The sequence below is a fragment of the Hesperophylax consimilis genome, chromosome 26 (genome assembly GCF_061612785.1).
Source record: "Hesperophylax consimilis isolate HC1 chromosome 26, BYU_Hcon_1.0, whole genome shotgun sequence".
Lineage (NCBI taxonomy): Eukaryota > Metazoa > Arthropoda > Insecta > Trichoptera > Limnephilidae > Hesperophylax > Hesperophylax consimilis.
The window spans coordinates 22056475-22080411 of record NC_142861.1 but is presented as its reverse complement, the minus strand read 5'-3'; the positions used below and the strand labels follow the sequence as shown (position 1 = coordinate 22080411).

The 23937-nt window shown below is 34.3% G+C and overlaps 1 protein-coding gene across 1 annotated transcript in view; it reads left to right on the top strand.

Moving 5' to 3' along the window:
* Nucleotides 1–23937, top strand: part of LOC149411302 (diacylglycerol kinase eta) — a 608003-nt gene that overhangs the window by 498684 nt on the left and 85382 nt on the right. The window contains exon 3 of the mRNA XM_089647677.1: nucleotides 14785–14865. Within this exon, the coding sequence (XP_089503803.1) occupies nucleotides 14785–14865 (81 nt within the window). The remainder of the gene's footprint in view (nucleotides 1–14784; nucleotides 14866–23937) is intronic.

The following is a 23937-nucleotide window of genomic DNA, read 5'->3' as shown; positions in this document are numbered from 1 at the left end:
GGCATCTTTTAGCCGTATGCATGAACATACAGCAATGAAAACATTGAGTCAGTGGATCGCAATCTTCAATTTTTACTCGTTGAAACTGTATATTTAGTTTACCGAGTGCAAGGAGACTTTTTCGCATTTTGCCACTAGTTTCCATGATGTAGCTAGTGAACTGGCGCTGCTTTTCGTTTATGTTTGTGTTTTTTATCTCCGTTATAAGTGTGATTTTGTTGTCTTCACTTTCCTTGTAAACATCTTCAATTCCTTCGTTCTGGGTAATTATTCCGCAAACTATTTCGTCTTCAGTAAGATTGGATTTTAATCCTTTTATTATTATTTTTGGTCTTTTCTTTTGAATTTCATTTACCACCAAATCGGCATTCAGTTTTTTTATTTCGGCGGTTAAGGTATTTGCATATTCCTTTTTTGGGCATGATATTATTATTTTTTCTTCTTTTGTTTTTCTCAAACCATTTATTCCTATCTTTATGTTGCTTAAATTTATTTCTTTTTTATTATCTTTTCAATTTCTTCTGCTTTAGCATTATTTTTGGTCGACGAAATGATGATTGAGAATCTCTCTTCTTCTCGAGGAGTGACTTTGGTTGTTGATAATACCTGTGCATAGGATGGTGTTGATGCGCTTTTCATTATTTTTTCAAAGTTTCCCACCAGTAGGTCGTTTTTTTCGATAAGTTTGTCTTGTAGTTGAATTATTTGTTGTTGCATTTTTAATATTTCAGATTTCACTTCATTGTCAAGATCAATAATAATTTTTTCGATATTTGTTTTAGTTTTCGAGTCTTTAATGGTTTGTATTTTTTGAACTTCATTTTTTAGCGTATTTAACAACTCTTCTACCGTCATGAAAGTGTTACGTTGCGGTGTAACGGGAGCGCGAAGACAGTACCGTGCGGGCTGCCGTTACGAGCGTAAGATTAATACCAATATACACAATAAATTAATAAAGCAAACAAAACAAAATAATAAATGTGTTGCGATCGTGCCATAAGACAAAGAAGGTAAAACCAAAGAGTATATAAAAATAAAATAAATAAATAAAACACGAAGCAATCGTGCATAAACAATATTAAAGTTGTGATAGAGGAGTAACCGTGGTGTGACAGGAACAATACGCTTGGCACCTGAAACAAAGATGATTTTAATCTAAATCAGCAACTCTAAGCACATGCCATCTCTCTACCCAGGACTTTACAAACTTTTTGAAGCATTCAAAATTATCTCTGTTCAACACGAAATCGGCATTCCATGCCGGTCTTGTGATCCCTCTCAAGCCATCCAACATTTCCTCTCGGGCATCCTTCATCAACTCACAGTGCCACAGAATGTGCTCGGCTGTCTGGTTAGTGTCACCACATGAACAGTTCGGATGAGGAGACAAAGTAAGACTATGTAGCCGCCCCCTGAGCTTCCCATGACCGGACACCAATTGCGTCATATAGTGATCCAGTTTTATGTGCGCCCCTTCCATTCTGCTTTTAACTGAAGGGAAGAAAGAGAAAGTCAATCTACCCTTCGTTGACCTATCCCATCGCTCTTCATCGCTCATCCCAACTCAGCGTTCTATCTCGCATGGCTTTCAATAAGCCAGGAAGGAACACCGCTCCATCCGGTGTCAGTTCGACTCCCAGGGTCCCAGGTGAACAGCGACCCTACCTCTTGTCAATGCCTTTTTTGTCAAAACTTCTCTCATTTCCAAATCAATCGGCAGTGTACCGGCTAGAACCGGTAATGCATCATTAGCCACAGTCCTATATGCGCCCGAAAGCGCCAACAGGGGAGTCCGTTGGCCCCGCTTGAGGGCCAAGTGGATTAATGCATTATCCAGCCGGTGCTCACACACAGAAGTGGCATACGAGACATGCGTCACGTAAACACCCCTATATATGAGGCGAAGTGCCGGAGTCCGCAATCCCCACTCAGCCGTTGAGATCCTTCTTAATTTCAAGAATAGGGCCTGGGCCCTGCTATAAAGCTCTTAACTTGCGCTAGGAACGAAGAAGATCTATCTAAAATGACGCCTAAATACCTGGTGCTTTCAACGAAACGAATAGTGGAGCTTACCATTTTGATGGAACGGTTTCATGCATCGGAGCATACCCTTCATCAATAGTCCCACGGTCTTATGGGGAGCGAAGTTCAGCCTGTTTCTCTTACCCCATTCAAGAATTTCACGCAGATCCTCTTCTGCAATCAATGCAACGAATCTGTGATCAATGTGTCAAGGAGTGACGGACGTATGAATCCATCTATCCCACTACGGTGCCAAGTGATCTCAACCAGTCTCACCCGATCCAACCAGCCACGCAGTAGGTGGGTAGACGCAACCGCCGCTAAGACCTAGATAAACCAAGCTCCATGAGCCCGGGCACCCATGCTAATTCACCAAACGTAGCGAACCACTTGATGTGACCTGTGACAGGGGTGTTGGTAATCCAATAAATGGTTCCCGGGACAGCGGTACCCATACCCGCCTCCCACATTGAAATTAAGTAACTACTTAATTTCGTTTGAAATGTTACTCTTGCGTGAAATCTGCTTCAATATAATACTCAAATTTTATTTGAATTTATGTGACATTTTCTGGAATCAGATGAGTGGAGAATTCAGAAAAGCTATAAATTAGGTACCTATAATATAATTCAATATTTAGACAAAAATTTATTTTAATTGGTGTTTTCGAAAACGGAACTGATTTGTTTAGAATTTATTTATTTTAAATCATTTACTGCATAATACAGTGACAACAGAAGGTTTTTATTTTTTAAAACATCAACAAACAAACAAAAAATTTTAGGTTCACAACATATCTACAAGAAAACAACAAATATACGCAATCGCTCTTTAAATATTCCACATAAAATTGAATACAGGCAAACTTATATTAAATATGTCGATATTTGAGGTGAATTTGTTTCCAAGTGTGTGAAAGCGAGAAATAGGTGCATGTATGTGCTAGTTGGTACCGAAATTATTGTTGCAGAATAATATATTTTGCCTAGTTGCTCGAGTAGGTACTCTGAAATCTATTAGTTGCAGGAGTTCACAACAGTCTAGTTTGGAGTTAATAATCTTAAATAAAAAAGTTAGGTCATTTATTTTTCTTCTATTTTCTAGGAAATGTATTTTATGTGTATTTAGTAAGAATGTATAATTTATGTGTTGAATAGATATGTGCAATTTGATGTTGATAAATCATAAAAATTTTTGCTGCACACGTTCAATATGTTTTTATATGAATCTGGTAGTATGGGGACCACATTATTGAATTGTACGAGTATTCTAACAAGCTGCGTACCACCGACAGATACACGATTTTTATAACCTCCAACGAGTCTTAGTCTTTGATGGTTCTGATTATAAATCCCAGTGTCTTCATACCTTTGTTAGTTATTTGTTGTATGTGTTTAATTGAGTGTCAAACATAACTCCAAGGTCCCGAATTTCTTAATTTTTCTAAGATTTCGCTTGCTATTGTGTATGTGAATAACAGTGGGGTCTTTGTTCGACAAAATGTTAATGTCTTACATTTATCGATATTGAGGAATAAGTTGTTAGCTATAAACCAATTATGTAATTTGTCGATGTTTGACTGTATTAGGCCGTCGCTTATATTAGATTTTTTTTGTATAATTTGATATCATCGGCAAAAAGCAGAACATATACATCGTCAAAACAATTTATGATATCATTTATAAATATAAGAAAGAGAATTGGGCCAAAGTGACTCCCGTGCGGTAGGCCACTAGTTGCATGAAATAACTTATATTTGGAATATTTAATTTTGACAAATAAAATTCTGTTACAAAAGTAATTAGAGAACCAATCCAACAACTTGCCTCCCAATGCATACAGTTTACGAAGCAATAATTTATGGGATACTTTGTCGAAAGCTTTTGAAAATTCTGTATAGATACTGTCCACTTGTTTTTTGTTGGAAGATGATTCCGTAATATAGTTGTGGTAAAGTAGCAGGTTAGTAGCAGTTGACCTTCCAGTAACGAATCCATGTTGGTTTTTATCAATTACTTTGAGTATTGATGGATAAATTAAATCGAGAACAACGGATTCAAAAATTTTGTGTTGATTGTATACATATAGGACGGTAGTTTTTTATGTCTGTGTCATCACCTTTTTTAAAAATAGAGGTAGTAAAACTAGATTTCCAACGGGTTGGAAAATGTCCAGAAGAAAGTAAGTGGTTAAAAGTGCGGCGAGTGGACCTGATATTGCATGTGCGCATTGTTTGAGAAATATTGGCGGTATGTTATCTGGGCCCGAAGATTTGTTAGAAAGGATTGTTTTGAGACCATTATTGAGACTATCCCGTGATTTTTCACAGGTTTTCTCTAATTTGACAAAAAACCATAGGTCATATTATGAAAGTATCACAAAATTTCAATAATTAATGAAAAATACACGCGAATTTCACAATACTGATCCGTGACACACATTCAAAATCAGTAATTAAGACGGTCTAGCCTATTTGTGAGTCTTTTTAACAATGTTTTATATATACAGAATATACCGAAATAAACACGTAATATTTCCGCATAATTTGCCTATGTGCTTTGCAATTACGCAAAACAATGACGACTATCAAATAATGTCCGCCATTAAACTGGAAAAAAATCGATGTCAAAGTAGAGCATGGCCTATTTTTCATACAGATACTATATGGAAATACGATCTGTAAGAAAAAATGTGCCGTCTAAATAAAGCGCCCATTAATAAAACCGTATGCCTATCTGTGCCTTTGTGTAGCTGTGATAAGGCTTGGGGTATGGGGTATTACGTATGACGTGCAAGCTACCCCATGAGCCTTTGTGGCCGGGTTTATATAGCAACCCTCACGTAACTTCTGCTCTGTACTCTCTCTCTGCTTACTGCTACCCTGGCTGGATGCAAGAATCCCGAGTTGCTCACTTGGAAACTCTCACAGCAGTGGTGCACCTTTAAAAATGAAAGACAATATAAATTTATTTTTGATGTGAAATTTCTTTTGTATCTTGCGTAGGAAGCGTAGCAAGACGGGACGGGGCTCTTTCACTGAAACTGGACGACGCTTTTGCACAAAACGACGCTAAATTCCGCCAGCCTTGTGACTTGTCAGCTCTTCTCCTGGCCCCCTAAAACTCTTTATATACATTTATATCGCACAGAGTTTTATTTTTTATAGATTTAAATCATTCTCTGGGATATATTCACGTGGTATCAAAATAAATTTAAAACTCCAAATAGTTCACTTTTACTTACCGACGGAATTTGATTAGGTTTTCATTGTCATTTAGAGATTTTCTTCCGGAAGGTTTAAATATATAATATATGCATATTATATTAATAGAAAGTAGAGAAAAGTCAATGTTTTATAATCAAGTCGCAAAACAATATTTTCTGGCCCTTACATTTCTAACCTTGAGATGCATCAAAATAATATACTACGAATTTGTAAATCTTTAAAAGACCTACAGAAAAGTCGTTGATGACCGAATTTGAATAGGCGGGTATTTCTTAACCTTATTCCTATTGATATCTATCTCCTTCATTTTCCCTCTCCCTTCAGCTTCACAAAATATCCCAATAGTCAGCGATGTCATCGTCCCACTTGCTCCGGACAGTTGGGAGTAACAGTCCTTGAAATAAATACTTTCCAAAAATTCGCACGCCACTGTGCTAATAACGTAGCAGGAAGCATTCGAGCAAAAGTGGCACTGTTTGAACAGACTAGAGTACTGGTGTGCCAGCTTAACCTCCCTATGGAAATATCTGTGTTGCGCCACTGTTTACGCCAAAGAATAAAGAATAATGCAAGAAATTTCATGAGAGCGTGTTTTGTGATCCAAAAGTCTAACTGTAATTAATAAAGAACTGTGTTTCATCATCGCTATTAAATTCAATGGGATGGTGACATGTGATGTCAGGCAAGTGTAAGAGAGACAGAGCGCGTATTGAATGGGCTAGAAACAAAATTTATCATTCAGTCGTGACACTGGTCCGCGTGTAAACGCTTTTTGACAAAACAGTAGGACAATAGCCGGTCGCTCCGCTCCGTACGTATTTCAGCTCTCCCGCTCGGATCTCCTACTTCGGCTTAAAAGTGTCGCGTAAATAGAACACTACATTACATCTCTGTATGAAAGACAGATAGAATAATAATCTTTTTCTTGAACTCGCTCCGCGCGTCGTCGTGTATCCATCTTTACAGGTTCCGCACTAAAACTACGGTAGAATTGTGGAATTGTCCCATTGTACTGGGCTGCGCGGTCAAGACTGTTCACGGAGCATGGACTATTGTATTATGTTATTCTATATTGTCCTCGTGTAATCCCGACATTAATAATGGGTATCGTAACTGTAAAGCCGAAAACTTGAATTTATGGGTTTTATCAATACTCACACGTTACTCCTACTGATTCAGATCTCCTCGTCAGTCACACTAATTTTCTGATATGACAGGGATGAAGAATTGATGTATCCTAATACGATATGGTGAGATAAGCAGGGGGCTCTCTGAGTGAGATGGAAAATGGGAGATGGGAGATGCTTTTATCAAATCAGATATTGTTGTAACATTATTCACACCTTCACAAGGAAGAGGGCAGATCTTCAAATTTTGTTTTCATTGTATCCATTTTATCACAAACCTTTTAGAAAAGAAAAACAGAAAAATCTGAAAAAATATACGGTCGCATCTAGGATTGAACCCAGGACCTTCGCCTTGCCAGGGCACTGCTCTGCCAACTGTGCTATTGGGACCCAATTCCTTATGATCATATTTAACTATATCACTTCGAATAAGTACTACCAACATTATCTTCGATAATTATTCAGGATAGCTGGTCACGCTTAATACGAAATTTTTAGCAGCCAATAACAATATGCGGTCAGAGAATGAAGATAAGGTAAATATTCGGCATCGCTGGCCATTCTTAATACGATTTTTTTTAAATATAACCTTTTGATTCAACTTCATTATTATAAAAAGCAACTATCTGCATTTGGGATTTTTTTTTATTTTAACATTCCAATTTTTAATTACGTAAAATGAAAATTCGCATTTGTTGTATGGGATGACAACCATTTCCAATCATTTCTGTCAATGATATGTTGGTGTTCTTGATTTTACACGATTAAATTTTACACAGCTGATAAATAACCGTTTATCAGTTGTGTAAAATTTAAATCAGTTTTATTAGTAAGGGGTTAAAGTACCGTAGCACTTAATAACTAATAAATAAAGAATGATCACAAATAATTTCTTACAGGTAAGCTTTATTATTAGTGACTTACAACTAAGATAAATAACTATCTTAGTTTTGAAAAAAAACCTTTAATGATAATATTGCTTTTTAATAAGAATCTATCTCTTTATACGAATAAACGTGTCTGTGGCGTGGTGTGGGTTTAAAATGAACAAATCTACAGTTTTATTCCGAGGTTGATGACATTTTGTTGATGACACTCAGCCTTCAAAACAAGACGATGTCCTTGTCTATGTCTGATTTCGAATGACTCTGTCCAAAGCGCGGGCAACGCCGGGCACCTCTTTTTGTATTTATAAAAAGCTTCCAATTGCCGGTTTATTATCCCCTTGGAAAGATGCCAAATAATAATTAATATAACTTTCCCAAGCGAAGATTCTCATCGACGCCGTACTAACAAACCTATAACACTATCACCGTATTATAATTTGCAAGCATCGCCGTTTTATTGTTATACTTACTTTCTCGGCGACGTCTCAACTACCCGTAACTATTGATAAAAATTATTGGCAAGGATTTAATCGATCTTGGCAACCGTCGCCGTCAATAATATCACGTGTCGCTGACATTTAATACTCGAGCCAATGTGATCCGATACCCGTGAAATACAATGCGCAAGGTGATCCTTCAAGCCTAGTATTTGTGCATAAATTAATCAAACGATCTGTTTCAAAAGCACTCAGATATATTATTATTACAAAAGCACTTTTCTTAGATTATCTTGCCAATGAATATGAATATTGATTTCATACGATGTGAAGTTGTGATTGGCATTGTCATGGAAATGGTCTGCATTGTTGCCGTGGGCGATAAGATCTAAGGTACATTGTGCTATCTCTCAGATCCTGTTAACGATAGGAAAGTTTAATTCTCATCTCGTGGTATGTCGTACAATCCCATAAAATCAATAATATAATAAGTAGATAAATAAGATTTAACATAATATCAAATAGAAAAAAAAATAAAAGTTTAATGAAATATAAATATGGTAATAACAGAATAGAAATAAATAATATAAAATTTTATTAGTAATATTTCAAAACAGTAAAAAAAACAAACCTAGCGTTATTTCAAGACATTAGCAATTGACACTGTGGAAAGCGAACACAGCAGGGATCTTACGATAGAGAACCTTCTATTGGTGGCTCGTCCACCAACTGATTCATTCCGTTCCTGATTGCTTCCGGATTACGACAGTTCTCGTTAAAATATCCAAATTAAATTTTTGTTTTTCAATCAATTGTAAATATACTATAATTAAATGTAAGTAACTTTATAAGCGCTATTATTTGATATGATACGACGTAAACACGCCCTGCAAGAAAACCAACGCCACGATCGCAGTTTTTCGCTAGTTGCTGGTTTTGTAGTTAGCGATACGTTTTCTTAGTAGGGCACTGATTCTGGGAACCTATAAACATTTCTGAGATACTGCAATACCGGGACAGCCCTAAAAACATCCGATACGAATGTTGTACCGTAACCTCCTTTAATTCATCTAAGACTGTACTTCCATTACTGTCAATTGTTTTGATTGAAGTTTGTCCACAGCTTGATATGAGTATATATTCAGGCTGTCACTGTGAAGAAGATACATGAACTAATTTACATTAATTGTTCTTTGTAATCTTGTGATTCGTGAGTACCATTCTCGGGTATTGCGCACCGGTCACAATTAGTTTCACGTCGCGGTGTCACCAGTCAGCAGTGACATGTGACACTATAGTGGCTGCTGTCCCAAATACTAGTACTCACGTTCGAGCACCTCAAATGTTACTATTGACAGTTCAATTAGCATCCCTCAAACAGACGCTCGGATGAAATAACAGTTATGTTGTGAGGCGGTATATGATTTGTTAAATATATTTCACTTTATGACTCCCGTTCAATTCCATTGCGATAGAAGTGTATTGCGGTTTTGCTACTACGTTCAAAATGAGCTCAGTTGTCCCTCACTTCTGGCGAAATGAATCAAACTTCTGATCATTTTATCATTTTTTTTTAAAAGGTTATCAATTATATTGTTGTGACTGGTTTAGCAGTCGTCTTAATATAAATCAGTTGCATCACACTTCTTTAAATTATTTGTTCAGTGATTAATAATTGATATTCAATAATAATATTAAGTTGTTCCTGATCATGTCATAAACTAAAGTGAAGTATGAAGTCATTTTTGTTTTGGATTTTGCGGAAAATCTGTGTTTGATTTAAAGTTTTTAAAAATATTATAATATTTTTTGAATTTTAATAATACACTGTGTCGGAATTTGTCAGACGGTGAAATTTTGAACAATGGACCTATTGGGAATTAACTTCGATGGTGAGGTAAGGATTAAACGCAATCTGCATCAGTTTAAATTGCTCCTGATGACGGAAGAGCACTTCTGAAACCGGTAGATGCGTGTTTAAATAAAGTGGTTTAAAACATGTTATGAATGTATGTTATTAAATACATGGTAGTGAGTGGTAGAAAAATTCGGCGATGCCCGAGAAAGACTTACACATTATTTCTACACTGGAATGAGATACAGGGTCGAATTGCCCCCGAATACACAATTTCTACCGATTTATAATAAGTTTCTAGTTAACTCTTTAAGCTTTTAAGATAATATCTATTTGTTATGCCGAAACGTTAATTATTTGAATTCCCTCGCTAGAAAAAAATCGCCAAATAAGCTCCGAAAATTATTAAAAACACGTTTTGTTCTGTTATTTAATATGTTACAGGCATGAAAAATTGATATGTACCTTTAAAGGCAACTAAAGCATTTGTCGAGAGATTTTTGCTCTATTTCAAACAAGTCGGTTTTTTTTAAATATTTTCACAATTTTCGCTTAATTATTATCGTTTTTAATATTAGCGTGCTCCCTCTAACATTCGTATGATGCACTCATAAAGGGCAGCGCACAGAGTTTATTTGGAAGTCCGCAAGATGGCAGCCAGTGGCCAGTAGTCGCCAGGGCCAGTGGGAATGCTTCCAGACAAACTTAGTGTTCTCGGATCTCAATTAGCCAGCTTCTATTTAGGTCGACTATCGAGTCGCCATTGTAATACGCGAAGTATTAATAAATCCCTGATTTATCACAAGGAATTTATTTATATTCTATTTATTTATATTCTCCTTCCACGACGAGTTGGAAAACTGTTGAAAAAGTTGGAAAAGAACGAGATATGCTATGTTGGCCGCCGGAGCGTAGGCGGAGTACTACCTAATTAGGGTACTTTGAATACTATCGGGACGTGTACGCACAGAAATCTGTTCTATGTATTAGTGCGGATACCTTAGCGTAAGCGACGGTGTGCAGTAGTATTGGTGAACAAAACCGGCGACACTGGGCAAAACAATTCCACACAGTATGAACTGCTCTTAGCACATCTCGTTCTTCTAATATCTTTGGTGGGAACACAACACAATCCATCTTTGAACGCTTACTACGGGGCCTTACAGTTGAAATATCATAGTTTTTTTAGAGAATTTTCTAAATTGAAATACATTGTTGAATTAAATTCGATGCATTGTAGTAATTCAACATATTTTTCTAGATTTTATCAGTGAGCTTGATTTCTAAGATTGAGAAATAGAACATTATTATTGACATAGTTGAAGCTGGAAAAAAAAATTTCTTCAAGTACAACACTATCGCATTTTTCAATCTTACCAATCTCGCTCGCGAAAGTCTAGAACCGCCCCTGGTAACAGTGGGCGCTCGGAGAACACAAGATACAAATAATTATTTGTTGTAAAATGAGGTACCTACATTGTTTTTATGACAACATGCCTTACACTACAAGAACCACCATTATTATCCGGCTTTGTAAACAATAATAATAAAGAGAACGAGCATAAAAAAGGTGCTGGGTGAAAATATTTTTTAAATATGGGTTATGTAACTTCTCTATATATGGCAAATATCTCCATTTATGATGACCTCGTTATCAGAGTCACGAGTGTCAATGTTATCTCCTAATTTCTGGTTGTTCAAATCTGACCACCAAATATGGCTAAAGTCATTTCAAGCAACGTTTCAACTCTAAATGGTGGTCCTTCGCCAGGACGATACTGAGAGTATCTACCACCATGATTTCTCAATTTAACGTACTAAGTCACTTGCCACGAAGATCAGAGATTATGTAATTTATTCAAATGCATTTGACGGCGCTGCATTTTCTCAGTTTGCAGAAATTGACTGTAGGATTTGTGAAGCCGAAAACATTTATTTAAAAAAAATATTTACCTTTCAAAAAACGATTCGAAATTTACCTTTTTGAACACCGTTTTTGAAAAGTTGGCACTTATTTTGGGGGTTTATACCATGTTGCGCTACATCCTATGCAGTGTCTATCATCAGACGTGTAATCAAATCACACCATTACAAATTTAACTAATTATAAAATGTCACCGGTGCAACTGCTAGTCATCTTTCTGCATGGAACAACCCCGCTAAGCGATAAATCGTCAGTCGTATATCGGTAAAAGATTAACCTAAGGAAGTGCGTTGTGGGGGTGTTCGTGTGCAAAAATAAGCTCACTTTGACCGTACTTATTGTGAAATTGATATGTCACAATATTTTGAAATGTCGAAATTATTTCACGAAAAGTTAACCAATTTCAATGGCCTGTCTTAGGTATCTAAAGAAAGGTTTTATGTAAATTGACGAAATCAGTTTTCTTTCAATTTGGTATAGATCAGAATTCTAAGGAATATCTATTCCAGTGGACACATCTATAAATTCCAGAATCTAATTGAGCCACATTATATTTTATCTTATTTGATTTTACGCCCAGCTGGGCTTTTACATGGATTATGGGAACAGATTATACCTAATGGGCTATCTAAAATTATGCAAAAAGTTTTTAAAGCATGAAATAACATTTAACTGATTAGTGAAACGTGTAACAATAACATAAAAAAATAGAAACTAGAAAAATACTTCATAAAAGACAAATCATTAAAACTACCAAAACCTCTATAATTTTTAGGATCCAAAAAAGTTCTGGTATAGACTACGCTTAATTTTATAAATAGTGTTATTAAATATATCAATAGTACCTACCCCCAAACTTGTTTCCCAGATCATGCATCCTATTGGTTAGTGAGTGTATCTAATAATTGGTTGTGTATGAATTGCAGAAAAAATGTTACATTTGGTCTTGTGTTCCAAGACAGTACATGGAATTTAATAGTAGCGACGATGACAGGACTGTCAATTAACTTGTTAATGACTCTGTATAATACAACCCGGTCAGACAGCAATATTAGATGGAATTAATTCGGTAAATTGACATAATTAATTTATTTAATTGTAATTTTGAGCTTAAAATTAATTTACTTCAGAAATGTGTTCTTTCCTGTTCAGAACTCTTGTTCGCCTTAAGTTCAGTATTAACCAACATTACAATATTCAAGTACAAGCTATTGAGAGAATACAAAATAATGTTTAAGATTTCTAAGTTTTAAAATGGGGTATTCCAGCAATTTTGTTGAACTATATAACACTCTATTAAATTATATGAATTTGCTTAAATTGTCGGACTGAAGGATTTTCACTGACTTGATTTCTCTACATAAAATTCTGAGTGCTGCATTTAATGTTACAAATATTGCTTGCGTTGATAAGCTTTCGGATTCCACTTGATACTACAAGTCGGGTTTTATTTCAGTGCAGATATTCTGGGACTAACTACCATATATTTATGTACTTCTCATTGCCCAGAACACTAATGGAGGGAAATAATTATGCCGAGTCAGTGGACACCGTCAATTTATCACTAAATAAGAACAAAAGATGGATAAAGTTATTGGGGTAGTTCATTTATATATAAAAAGATAGTAAAAACTGTATAATTTATACTATTCCTGTGTAAAAAAGCCCCTAAAAAGGGTTTTAATATTTAATTAGTTAAATATATAAATAAATATTACTGTCTGCATATAATTCATTCAGACACCTACCTAATGACTTTGTGGACGATAAAAATGAGTGTTGCTATTTTATTAAGAATCTCTTCAAATTATTTGTAATCCGGTTAAAATCTGGAAAGCAAGCCATTTCCTGATAAATTTTTAGTAAATTCCTAATATATCGGAACACGTTTTCATACACCTGCGTTTTTCTTGACAATTTATAATGACGCAATGCAATGAATTTTTTTGAACACTTGTTTCGACATCGTGATAATATATTATTGGTATTTTAGTAAAAGTTTATCAGGAAACCTATCAATTCATTAATTAAGGGCCTGCAATCCCATTTTAACCGGATTGCCTGTCCCGTGCCTGTTTTGATGTCTACATTATCATTTAGCGAAGATCACTCAAAAAAAATTTCCAAAAAAGAACTCTCACTCAACCTTCGAAAGAGATATTTTTTAAACTTATTACCTGTCATAACAGAGCGATCGCTCAGTTGTGATTGATGGTAATTTGAATATTTTGAATGTGATTGGCACCTGGAGGTTAAGTACTTCAAAATTCTGATAAATTCGTCATTAAATTATAGTACCTACCTAACAATAATTTCGTTTTAGAATAATTTGATTATTCGAGGAACTAGCGATAATATTGCTTGTAATGGTCATTCTCTACTCACTTGTCAAATTCACCTGCCGAACTATGAAAATAAAGTGCATTTTTGATATCGAGTAACTACTCGTATGTTAATAAACCAGTGGTAAACATTTTTATAATAGTTTTAGACCCGGTATATTAGTCGGTCCGTATCCTCGCTATGCGCGACATTCCACACTCAAAGTTAAGCGGTCTAAACCGCTATAGCCTTGGTAAACCGAAGAATAGTTTCTTATTTAGACGCCGAGGCGCTATCAGTAACTATTGATAAATATAACATTTACGTGAGTTATTACGTACTTGCGTCTCACCGAAAGTTACTTAAATTGTGTAATTTTATCAGTTTAGACTATTATATTCATCAAACGTTTAGAGATATTGACGTTATGAATTGATAATCAATTTAAAATAGACAAATAGCCTGGTAAGGTATTATAAGACGGATTTTTCAGTATCATTACAGTGTTTTTATCGGTTTATTCATCATAATTTCACGAATAGTGCATGGACTCCAGCAAAACAAAAACTATTAAAAAAATTATCCTCGAATATAGCATCATGGTGATTGAAGTGAGGAACTTTATTTTTAAAACAACTCGTAAAATAAGCCCGCCTAAAAATTTTTAAATTTTGATTGCTCTCGATATCCTGATGACAAAAGAGCATAGATATATAACTCGCGTAGACAATAATTTAATTTTACATCCCTCTATTAAAATTTTAAGCACATTCCTCTATTCAAGTAATAGGCAATAGTGTAATCTTCACTTAGACACACCGATAATTTTTTGCTGTGATTATGTTTTTGTGTCTGAGAGTTTTTTTTTATTTATTTATTGCAAACTAAAATGATAATCGATCTTAAATGCTTCTAGAGGCATGTTTTATTTTTTTTTAATTTATTTGCCATATTTCTAAAGACGGTTTTTTCTCATATTTTCAGAGCCCCCTTTTCGATGAGATAGAGTTAATCGATCCCAGCTTCGCCGAATGCAGCATCAAGAACGTGAATCACAGCTTCCAGGCAAGTTTCTAACTCTGTTCTCAACGAAAACACAAAATCAAACAAAAGGTTTCGGTCCGGATCAAGCAAAAGGTACACATTTTTCCAAAACTAAAATAACATCAAACCAAATACGGTGTATCTATATATAACGGTAAAACAATACGGGAAACCAATACTAATGTGACGGTACATTTTAATTTAATTTGGATGGTCCCTATTTCTAAACCTTTCGTTGTTTTCTGCAAACCTTTGATTACAGTATTTATTTTATATTAGACTAGAAGAATAGCTGGTCCGGGCAATAAACACGGGAAGTCTAGGGTCAAAAGCTGGCAGTAGTTTTTTTTGTTTCCTGTATGTTTTATTAATTGTCTTTAAGGCGATGCCATACGTAGTAATGCAAAATCATGTGTTTTTGGTTTGAAAATTTGGTCGCCTAGAAATGTTTCAGATGCTTTAATTAAATACTGCAAGTAGAATACATCTTGGCCTTTGAAAAAATTTATTAGAGTATTTTTTAGATAAGTCTTTTTATAAGCCCAGAAAAAAATAATGTATAAGGCCTATGAAAACTGCTTTGAAGTTCAAAATCTCCTACTTACGAACCCATTTTCGGTTATGATTTTATAGTATAATGTGTAAAGTTATTTATGAAATGATCGGAAAAAAATTAATATTTATGCCTGAACATCGACAAAATAAAATGAAAGGCACTTTTTGGCCATGTTATTTTCTTGCATAAATCAAAACAGTCGGATGGTGTTAAGCGGGAATTTACACCTTATCGCCATCTACGTAAGGGTTGTTATTGATAGCGGCTCAATTTAAAATATTACACGACGTAGTGCATCGCCTTAATGAACTTTGATTTGCTTTGAGTTTGAGTATCGTTTTCAAATTTGGAGCTGATTGTGCGAAGAATTTAGACTAGCAATAAAATACTTATCTATTTTATATAATATTTTGAACAGAAAATTATTTTCACTGTCTTTTTTTCAAAATTGGAAGTGATTTGTCTAGAATTATGACTATCCGTGGCTTTGCTACCAAGAGACAGTGAGAATGTGGCATCCCCAATTGGGGTACGCTACGAGGCTGTAGGTAGATGGGAGGGGAAGGAGATGGATAAGAGGAAGGTGGCGAAGTACCTGGCTATTCAGATGTGGTCACCAAGCACGTCCAAAGCCATTTTAAGCAGCGTTTCAATTCTGAATGTTGGTCTTACACTAATGTGATACTAAGAGTATCTTCCAATCCGGAACGTGTCGCGAATATACTTTGTATTATTTTAAATGAGAAAATCGAAAAATAACACAAATTAATCCATTAAAATATACTTTGAAAAAACTAAAATTTAGTTTGCAAGTCAACAGTCTTACCCATAGACCACGGAGGCCGAAAAAAAGAGCCACCGAGTTCTAGCTGTTAAAATGTACCTACTGTGTTTAAAAGCCATAATTAAAAAAGAGCCACCGTGTTCTAGCTGTTAAAAATGTACCTACTGTGTTTAAAAGCCATAATTAAAAAAAGAGCCACCGTGTTCTAGCTGTTAAAAATGTACCTACTGTGTTTAAAAGCCATAATTAAAAAAAGAGCCACCGTGTTCTAAAAATGTACCTACTGTGTTTAAAAGCCATAATTAAAAAAAGAGCCACCGTGTTCTAAAAATGTACCTACTGTGTTTAAAAGCCATAATTAAAAAAAGAGCCACCGTGTTCTAAAAATGTACCTACTGTGTTTAAAAGCCATAATTAAAAAAAGAGCCACCGTGTTCTAAAAATGTACCTACTGTGTTTAAAAGCCATAATTAAAAAAAGAGCCACCGTGTTCTAAAAATGTACCTACTGTGTTTAAAAGCCATAATTAAAAAAAGAGCCACCGTGTTCTAGCTGTTAAAAATTTACCTACTGTTTTTAAAAGCAATAATTAAAAAAGAGCCACCGTGTTCTAGCTGTTAAAAATGTACCTACTGTGTTTAAAAGCCATAATTAAAAAAAAGAGCCACCGTGTTCTAGCTGTTAAAAATGTACCTACTGTGTTTAAAAGCCATAATTAAAAAAAGAGCCACCGTGTTCTAGCTGTTAAAAATGTACCTACTGTGTTTAAAAGCCATAATTAAAAAAAGAGCCACCGTGTTCTAGCTGTTAAAAATGTTCCTACTGTGTTTAAAACCCATAATTAAATAAAACTAATAGAGTTTTTTTTATATTACAACACAAACACAACATATTCAACATAAACGGTACAGAGCTGGTAACAGTAGGTAATTATAAAAAGGGCGTTTTTCGTTATTTAACAAAACAGATTTATCCAAAATTAGTAGTATCTTTTTTTAAACAGAACTATTAAATAGCCAAATTCATAAATAAATACAGCAAATAGGAGTGTATATATTAAATGATTAATCATAGATGATAATGCAGATACAACATAAAGATAAATAAACATAACATAAACATAACAAAACACAAGCATAACATAACAATATCAGAACATCAGATGTAACAATAACATTCAATGACAGCTGTCGTGTTTTTATTTCAATCTTGAAATATCTCAAAATAAAATAAAAAATTCTAGCTAAAATCTAAATATCTATATTTTAATAGCTTTAATAGTGAAGTGAAGTTATACTAATTAATATTTCGTGCCAAAATGACTACACGAGCAACTGCAAAAACACTAAATACTACGGACACCCAACTCCTCCAACTTCTTGACAAAAAGTTTGAAGAATTTAAGGTACAATTTCTGGAAATCATCAGAAACGAGTATAAAGAAGAAATCGAGGAATTAAAAAATAAAATATTAACTCTAGAAAAAAAAATTGATACGAAAAATAACAACAACCTTGAAAAAACTCTGGAACAAAACGCCGTAATACAAAGTGAATTTAAAGAATTACAAAAACAATTGGATGCTAACGAACAACACGCACGCATTAATAACATAGAGATCATTGGAATACCAGAAAAAAAACAAGAGAACCTGACGGAGATTATCAAAAGGATCTATTCAGAATTAAATATAGTAAGCAACAACATTGAATACGCCACCCGAGTCACCCCCAAGGAGAAGATTGAAGGAAGACCGCGGAATATTATAGTAAAACTAAAGGGCAGGAAACAGAAAGACGAAATCATAGCAGCAATCCGGACAAGAAGGGGCCTAACAGCAGAGGATATTAACTTTAATGGAAAACAACGGATCTATATAAATGAACATTTAACTCATAAAAACAAAGTACTCTACAAAAAGGTCCGAGAGTTTACCAAAATTAATAAATTCAAATTCTGTTGGATCAAGAATTGTAAAATTTATGTAAGACTTAGTGAAAACACAAATCACCATTGTATAAATAATTATAATGATCTAGAAAAACTAAAAACATACAATATTTCCATCAACTAACTTTCCAGCAACTTTATATTAACTGCACTATATACTTAATACAATGGAATCTTTAGAATTATACTATCAATCATAACCTCAATCAAAATCGCGGTGGTGGAGTTTTAATTGCAGTCAAAAGTAAATTAATTTCTGATCAAAAACTAGAATGGGATTCTGAAGCGGAAGACATATGGGTAACTATATCACTTCCTGTAAAAAAATTCACATATGTACTTCGTACATCGCACCTGACAATATACATCTTATAAATATTACTTCTCACATAAACAAAGTATCACAGATTATGACGGATAACAATAATGACAGTTTCATTATAGTGGGAGACTACAACCTACCTCACTTACTTTGGTTACCAATAAATGACAACTGTGATTACAGCTTGGGGATTTTCCTCTAAAACAAATATAAATCATGTTCAAGCAGTTCAAAATTCTCTTGTTAAATTATTAGCTCATAAAAGTTTATATGAACAAAGGCATAATGTTCCACACCTATATCAAAATCTGAAAATCCTCTCGGTAAGAGCAATTATGTGGTATAAAATAATTTTTCAGCACATAAATAGCCCTATGTACATAAATAGACTGGAACACACTTACAATACTCGATTTACATTAAATGAAGGACTAATAGTACCAAAGCATGTAAACAAATATGGAAAAAGAACGCTAGACTACATGATACCAAATTGTTTAAATATGTTACCTGCAGAAATCAAAAAATGTACAAATATAAAAAGAAAATTTTTGTTGAAAAATTGGCTAGCTGAAAGAAATAGTTTGTACTAGACTCTAATACAAACTATTTCTAACTGCATATGCTTTAATTGTTTTTTGTTTTTATTTTTATTGTATTACACCTCTCATGATATGAATGTATACATTTGATATAATCTGTTTAAGTTAAAAGCACCCAATGACAAACTACTTTAAAGTAGTTTATTGGGACTTTTTGATTTTTGTATATTATTTTTGATATTTAATAAAAAAAAAATATATATATGTACACTGAACCCATCAATTCATTAAATCCCGCCCATTTTAACTTTATAGAATTTTTATCATTTAATAATCTGCAACAATATAACTCTCAGAGTAATAATATAAATAATCACATTCTTGATTTAGCTCTAAGTAACATACAACTGAAAATTACTCACAATAACATTTCATTAGTACCAGAAGATATTTATCATAAAACACTGCTAATTTCAATTCCTATTAAAAATAAAAATAAAAACCTGAAAACTAACACAAAGCAAGTATTACAATTTAGAAAAGCAGATTATTCAATGATAAACACAAAACTAAACGAAATTGATTGGGATCATAATCTGAACCATCTGAATACTCAATCCGCAACTGACGTCTTCTACAACATATTGAACAATATTAAAATAAATTACATACCAACTAATATGCACAATATTGTTTGTATTCTTATGGTTACCAATGTATCGATAATCTTTTATTTTATATAAATTTTAGTTTTTTTTTTCCCCTTTATTTTTATTATTTTTGTTGTATTATTTTGTTCTATTATTTTATACAATTCTTTTATTTTATATAATTATAACTTCACATTTCTCATAAATTTAATTATTTCTTCTAATGCTGTCTTACGTAAAGTCACAAGGAGGAAATCCGTAATTGGTTTTATTTTGGCTATTTTACTTATGTACAATCTGTAAAAATATAAACTGTTGATTTCCCAAAAAATGAATAAATAAAATGAATAAATAAATAAATAAACATACTTAACAAAAACAATACAGAGCCAAATTAATATTTTTTTATTGGCCAAGATGCCAAACAAAAGGTCTGTAACCAAGTGGGTTATCTGACGAACCCATGCATTTTTCTGTCTTATGAGCTTATAAACTATAGAAATCCCAATTATTCAGTCAATTATTAATGGTAACTTATGTATACGTAAAATACTAAGTATTTAAGCTAATATAAGGAGGATAGTAATTTTGGGTTCTTCCTACTCCCCCACTTGGCTGCGGGATAGTTAAATGTACTGTAAGCTGAATAGATAAAACTCTTTATTAGGGCGAAGCAAGGATTAAGTTGAAGTGAAACGATACTTCTTCACTCGGAGACTCGTGAAGTGGAAGTTTCCGCGAAGCACTCGTGAAGACCAGGACAATAGAGACAAGACAAACACGGGAAGTCTAGGTTCAAAAGCCGGCATTGTCTTTTGTTACCTTTGAAAGCGAATATTATGTCGAATCATTTTATAATATATCTAGTCCCCGGCGTTGCCCGGGCTTCTAAATCGAGTTTTTAGAAATCAGAAGTAATTATCCTCTATTTTCAATTAATGCATGAATGAATTTTTGAAAATACCTTATTTTATATACAATATTTCAAATCAAAATACGCCAAAAACTCCGTACTCGGACTTATCTGCAAAACTTACAATAACTTGGTATTAATATTTTCCACTGTACCCTAAAAAAATTAACTTTACAATGTACCTTAATCATAACGATTATTTTTTATAGTTCGTCTATTCTTTTCATTCATTTTTTACCAACTAATTAGCTATCTAGCTAACCATCGCAGTGGTAGGCAGAGAGGACGGACCGCCAAACAACTCGGCCTTAGCACACACTTCTTGCCTCATTCACATTCATAAATCGTCGCATACATACTCTTTTATTATTCTGACTCTTGACATGGCTCGACTCAAGTATCTGATTGACTTGACCGTGGATTTTCGAATGTAGACAGTGATCTTGCTCTTGTGTTGAAGGTCAATTGTGCAAAATTTCACCAATCTCGGATTAAAACTGTAGATTTGTATAAAAATCAAATTGTCCCCGCCAGCCACAAATGTGAACTAGGAGGTCTAACGTATAACTTAACGTAACGTAACGTCTAACGTAATTGAGGTCTACTGGCTGAAGTCAGTTGCAGCCAGCGGGCGAGCACCGGGCGAGCACCGGGCAAGAACCGGGCGGACACGCTGGGCGGGGGCGTGGATTTGATTTTTACATAAATGTACAGTTTTGTTTCAAGATTGATGAAATTTTGCACACTCGACCTTCAAAAATAGCGGAGGCTCGCTGTTGCATCTGATTTCGAAAAACTCTTCTTTATATACAGAAGATATGGACATTATTATTATACTTACTAATAATTCTGTGATTACTTAATACAACTTATACATTCGCGTAATGTTGATTACTCTGACTAGACAGCTCGCAACAGTCGCAAATCTCATGCGCTCTGGCGGGATAAAAAGCCACTATCAAATACGACTACCATCTTCACAGAATCGAGGAAATTTACAGACAGATGTAATGCAAAGTAATAAAAAAGTACAGTTAATAATTAATATATCTAATTAATTCTGTGGAATCTCCTAATTATATTTAATTTATTTAACTTTTCCTTTCTGACTATGAAATAATATCGTAAAGACCGTCATCATTTATTATTAAAAAAATCCCTTACTTTTACTGGTAGCAAGAAAATGATAATTTTAGCCGTCACAGATATAATAAATTGTGTCACAAAGGAACGTCTGATTCTTATCGATTTTTCTGGTCAGGCAGGGTCATTAAACCGACCATTAAAATTTATGCTCCTTACTGTACGAATTTTACTCTATGACCTAAGCTGGACGTGTTTTAGGATGTGGAAAGTAAAAAATTCTTGGATTGAAAAAGATGCAAGGAATCGCAAATTTAATGGAAATTTTATTAAATTCGCTATCAACATCCGCCTTCAATTGATTGACTGTTGCCGATTTTTACAGATAAACCTTTTCTTTAATGAGTTCCCAAACAACAAAAAATTTAGTGGCGTGCGGTTTGGAGAGCGCGGGAGGCACATAGTGGGGAGGTGCTCGACATTGTTGAAAATAATAGTCTTCTTCATCCTCGCACTGCTCACGAATACTTGGCATGACATTTTCCTGCAGCAAATTCAAGTCAACGGCACCAACCACTGTGATTTAAAAAAATAAACCCGGCGCTGACAATCTACACCATACTGTACCACTCTTGGTAAATTTAAATGATGTTCTTCTGTAACATAAGGATTCTCTGGTACCCAGTAGCTGCAATTGTGACGATCAATTTAAAGTTTGCCTCATCGCTCTAAACAATCTTGTATGAAAAGTGTACGTTTTTTGCACATTTTGCTAAGTACAACTCACAAAACTCCACACTCCGATCATAATCATTTTCATTAATGGCGTTCTTGAAGTTTCGCGATATAATTTCAATAATTCTTCTTCTCTTGCGGCGCTTGTAATCTCCCAGAACGTTGTTTGTGGACATCTTGAACAGTCCCATCTCTTTTAAACTTACCCCTGATTCGAGTAATGGTGAGTCTCGTAGGTGGAGCTATCTGAATCTCCCTTCTAAACAGTATTTGCACCTCCACTATGTTCTCACACTTCGGGGTTTAGGATCACAGGGGCCTATCTTCAAAAACATAGTTTTGAGATAAATGCAAATAAAGATTGGAATGCTCATATGTCCGACTGTACGCCAACTGACATGCCCATTCGATATGCCCAACTGTATTTTTTAAACGGCTTTATGTACGAGATACAGCTTCGTGTCAATAATAAATGTGGTGATTTGCCTTGCCGATCAACCAGATTTCTTCTTAATGAAAGAATGTGGGTACTCCGTTACAATGCGATTTTATTTAGGTAGTACAAGTATTGGTACAAGTGAACAATAGAAGAGCTTGATATTGAAAAGAGGACGAGTTACAACAGACATGCCTTTTTATACGTCTCGGTCATCCTGTCTCACTAGGATATGCCTGTCTCTTTCATACCGACAGACATACGTTCACCACAATAAATATGATTATAGAATTAACAAAACCAAGCTTAACTCAAAACACCAGTTTTTGTAGCTAGGCCCATGTGATCCTAAGCCACCGACTAATGGTAGCACTTAAAAATATAGTTACACTCTCGAAGTCTAGCCTGATATCAGCCAATATTTTAAATGGCTGTACCTGGAAAAAATAATTAGGAAGAATGAGATATTCAAGGGTGTATACATTTTTGGGACAACCTATGTAACAAAATAATGCACATATTTGTTTAGAAAAGTGCTTGTATTTTTAACAACGTTGCAATATTTCAATAAATGACATATTATCCAAAACATATTAGCCTTTATTCTGCATCCCTTATAGCTCGAAATTCATTGGATTAATCACTCCCCTTTCAGTTAAATAAAGCCTCATTATCTGGCTAAAGAATGAAATAACCTTTTCCGTGAAGTAAAAATAAAAATCTATTAAAATTTAAAATGGGGCAAGAGTGGTATTCAATGAATGAAATATTTTTTTATGATTCATTAATAATTTCTTTGGTCATTAGGGAGCAATTTAACCAACGATTTTTCCGTCGTTGTTAGTGACACTATATCCTTCTGGATAATCTCCGTAATAGATTTTTTTTATCCATGCAAGTTTAATATTATTATTTTCTAAATATGTTTATAATCGCTTTGATGTAAATATTGTGTAATGTTGCCTAAATACTTTCAGATTAATTTATTGACAAATAACAGCAAGTTAGTTCCCCGTTTCCTGATGGCTGGTCTACAAATTGAATTTCTATCGATTAAATGCTTTTTAGAACGATCCAGAAAAGACGACCTGTCTGCATCGGCAATATCCATTTGAGTATTGT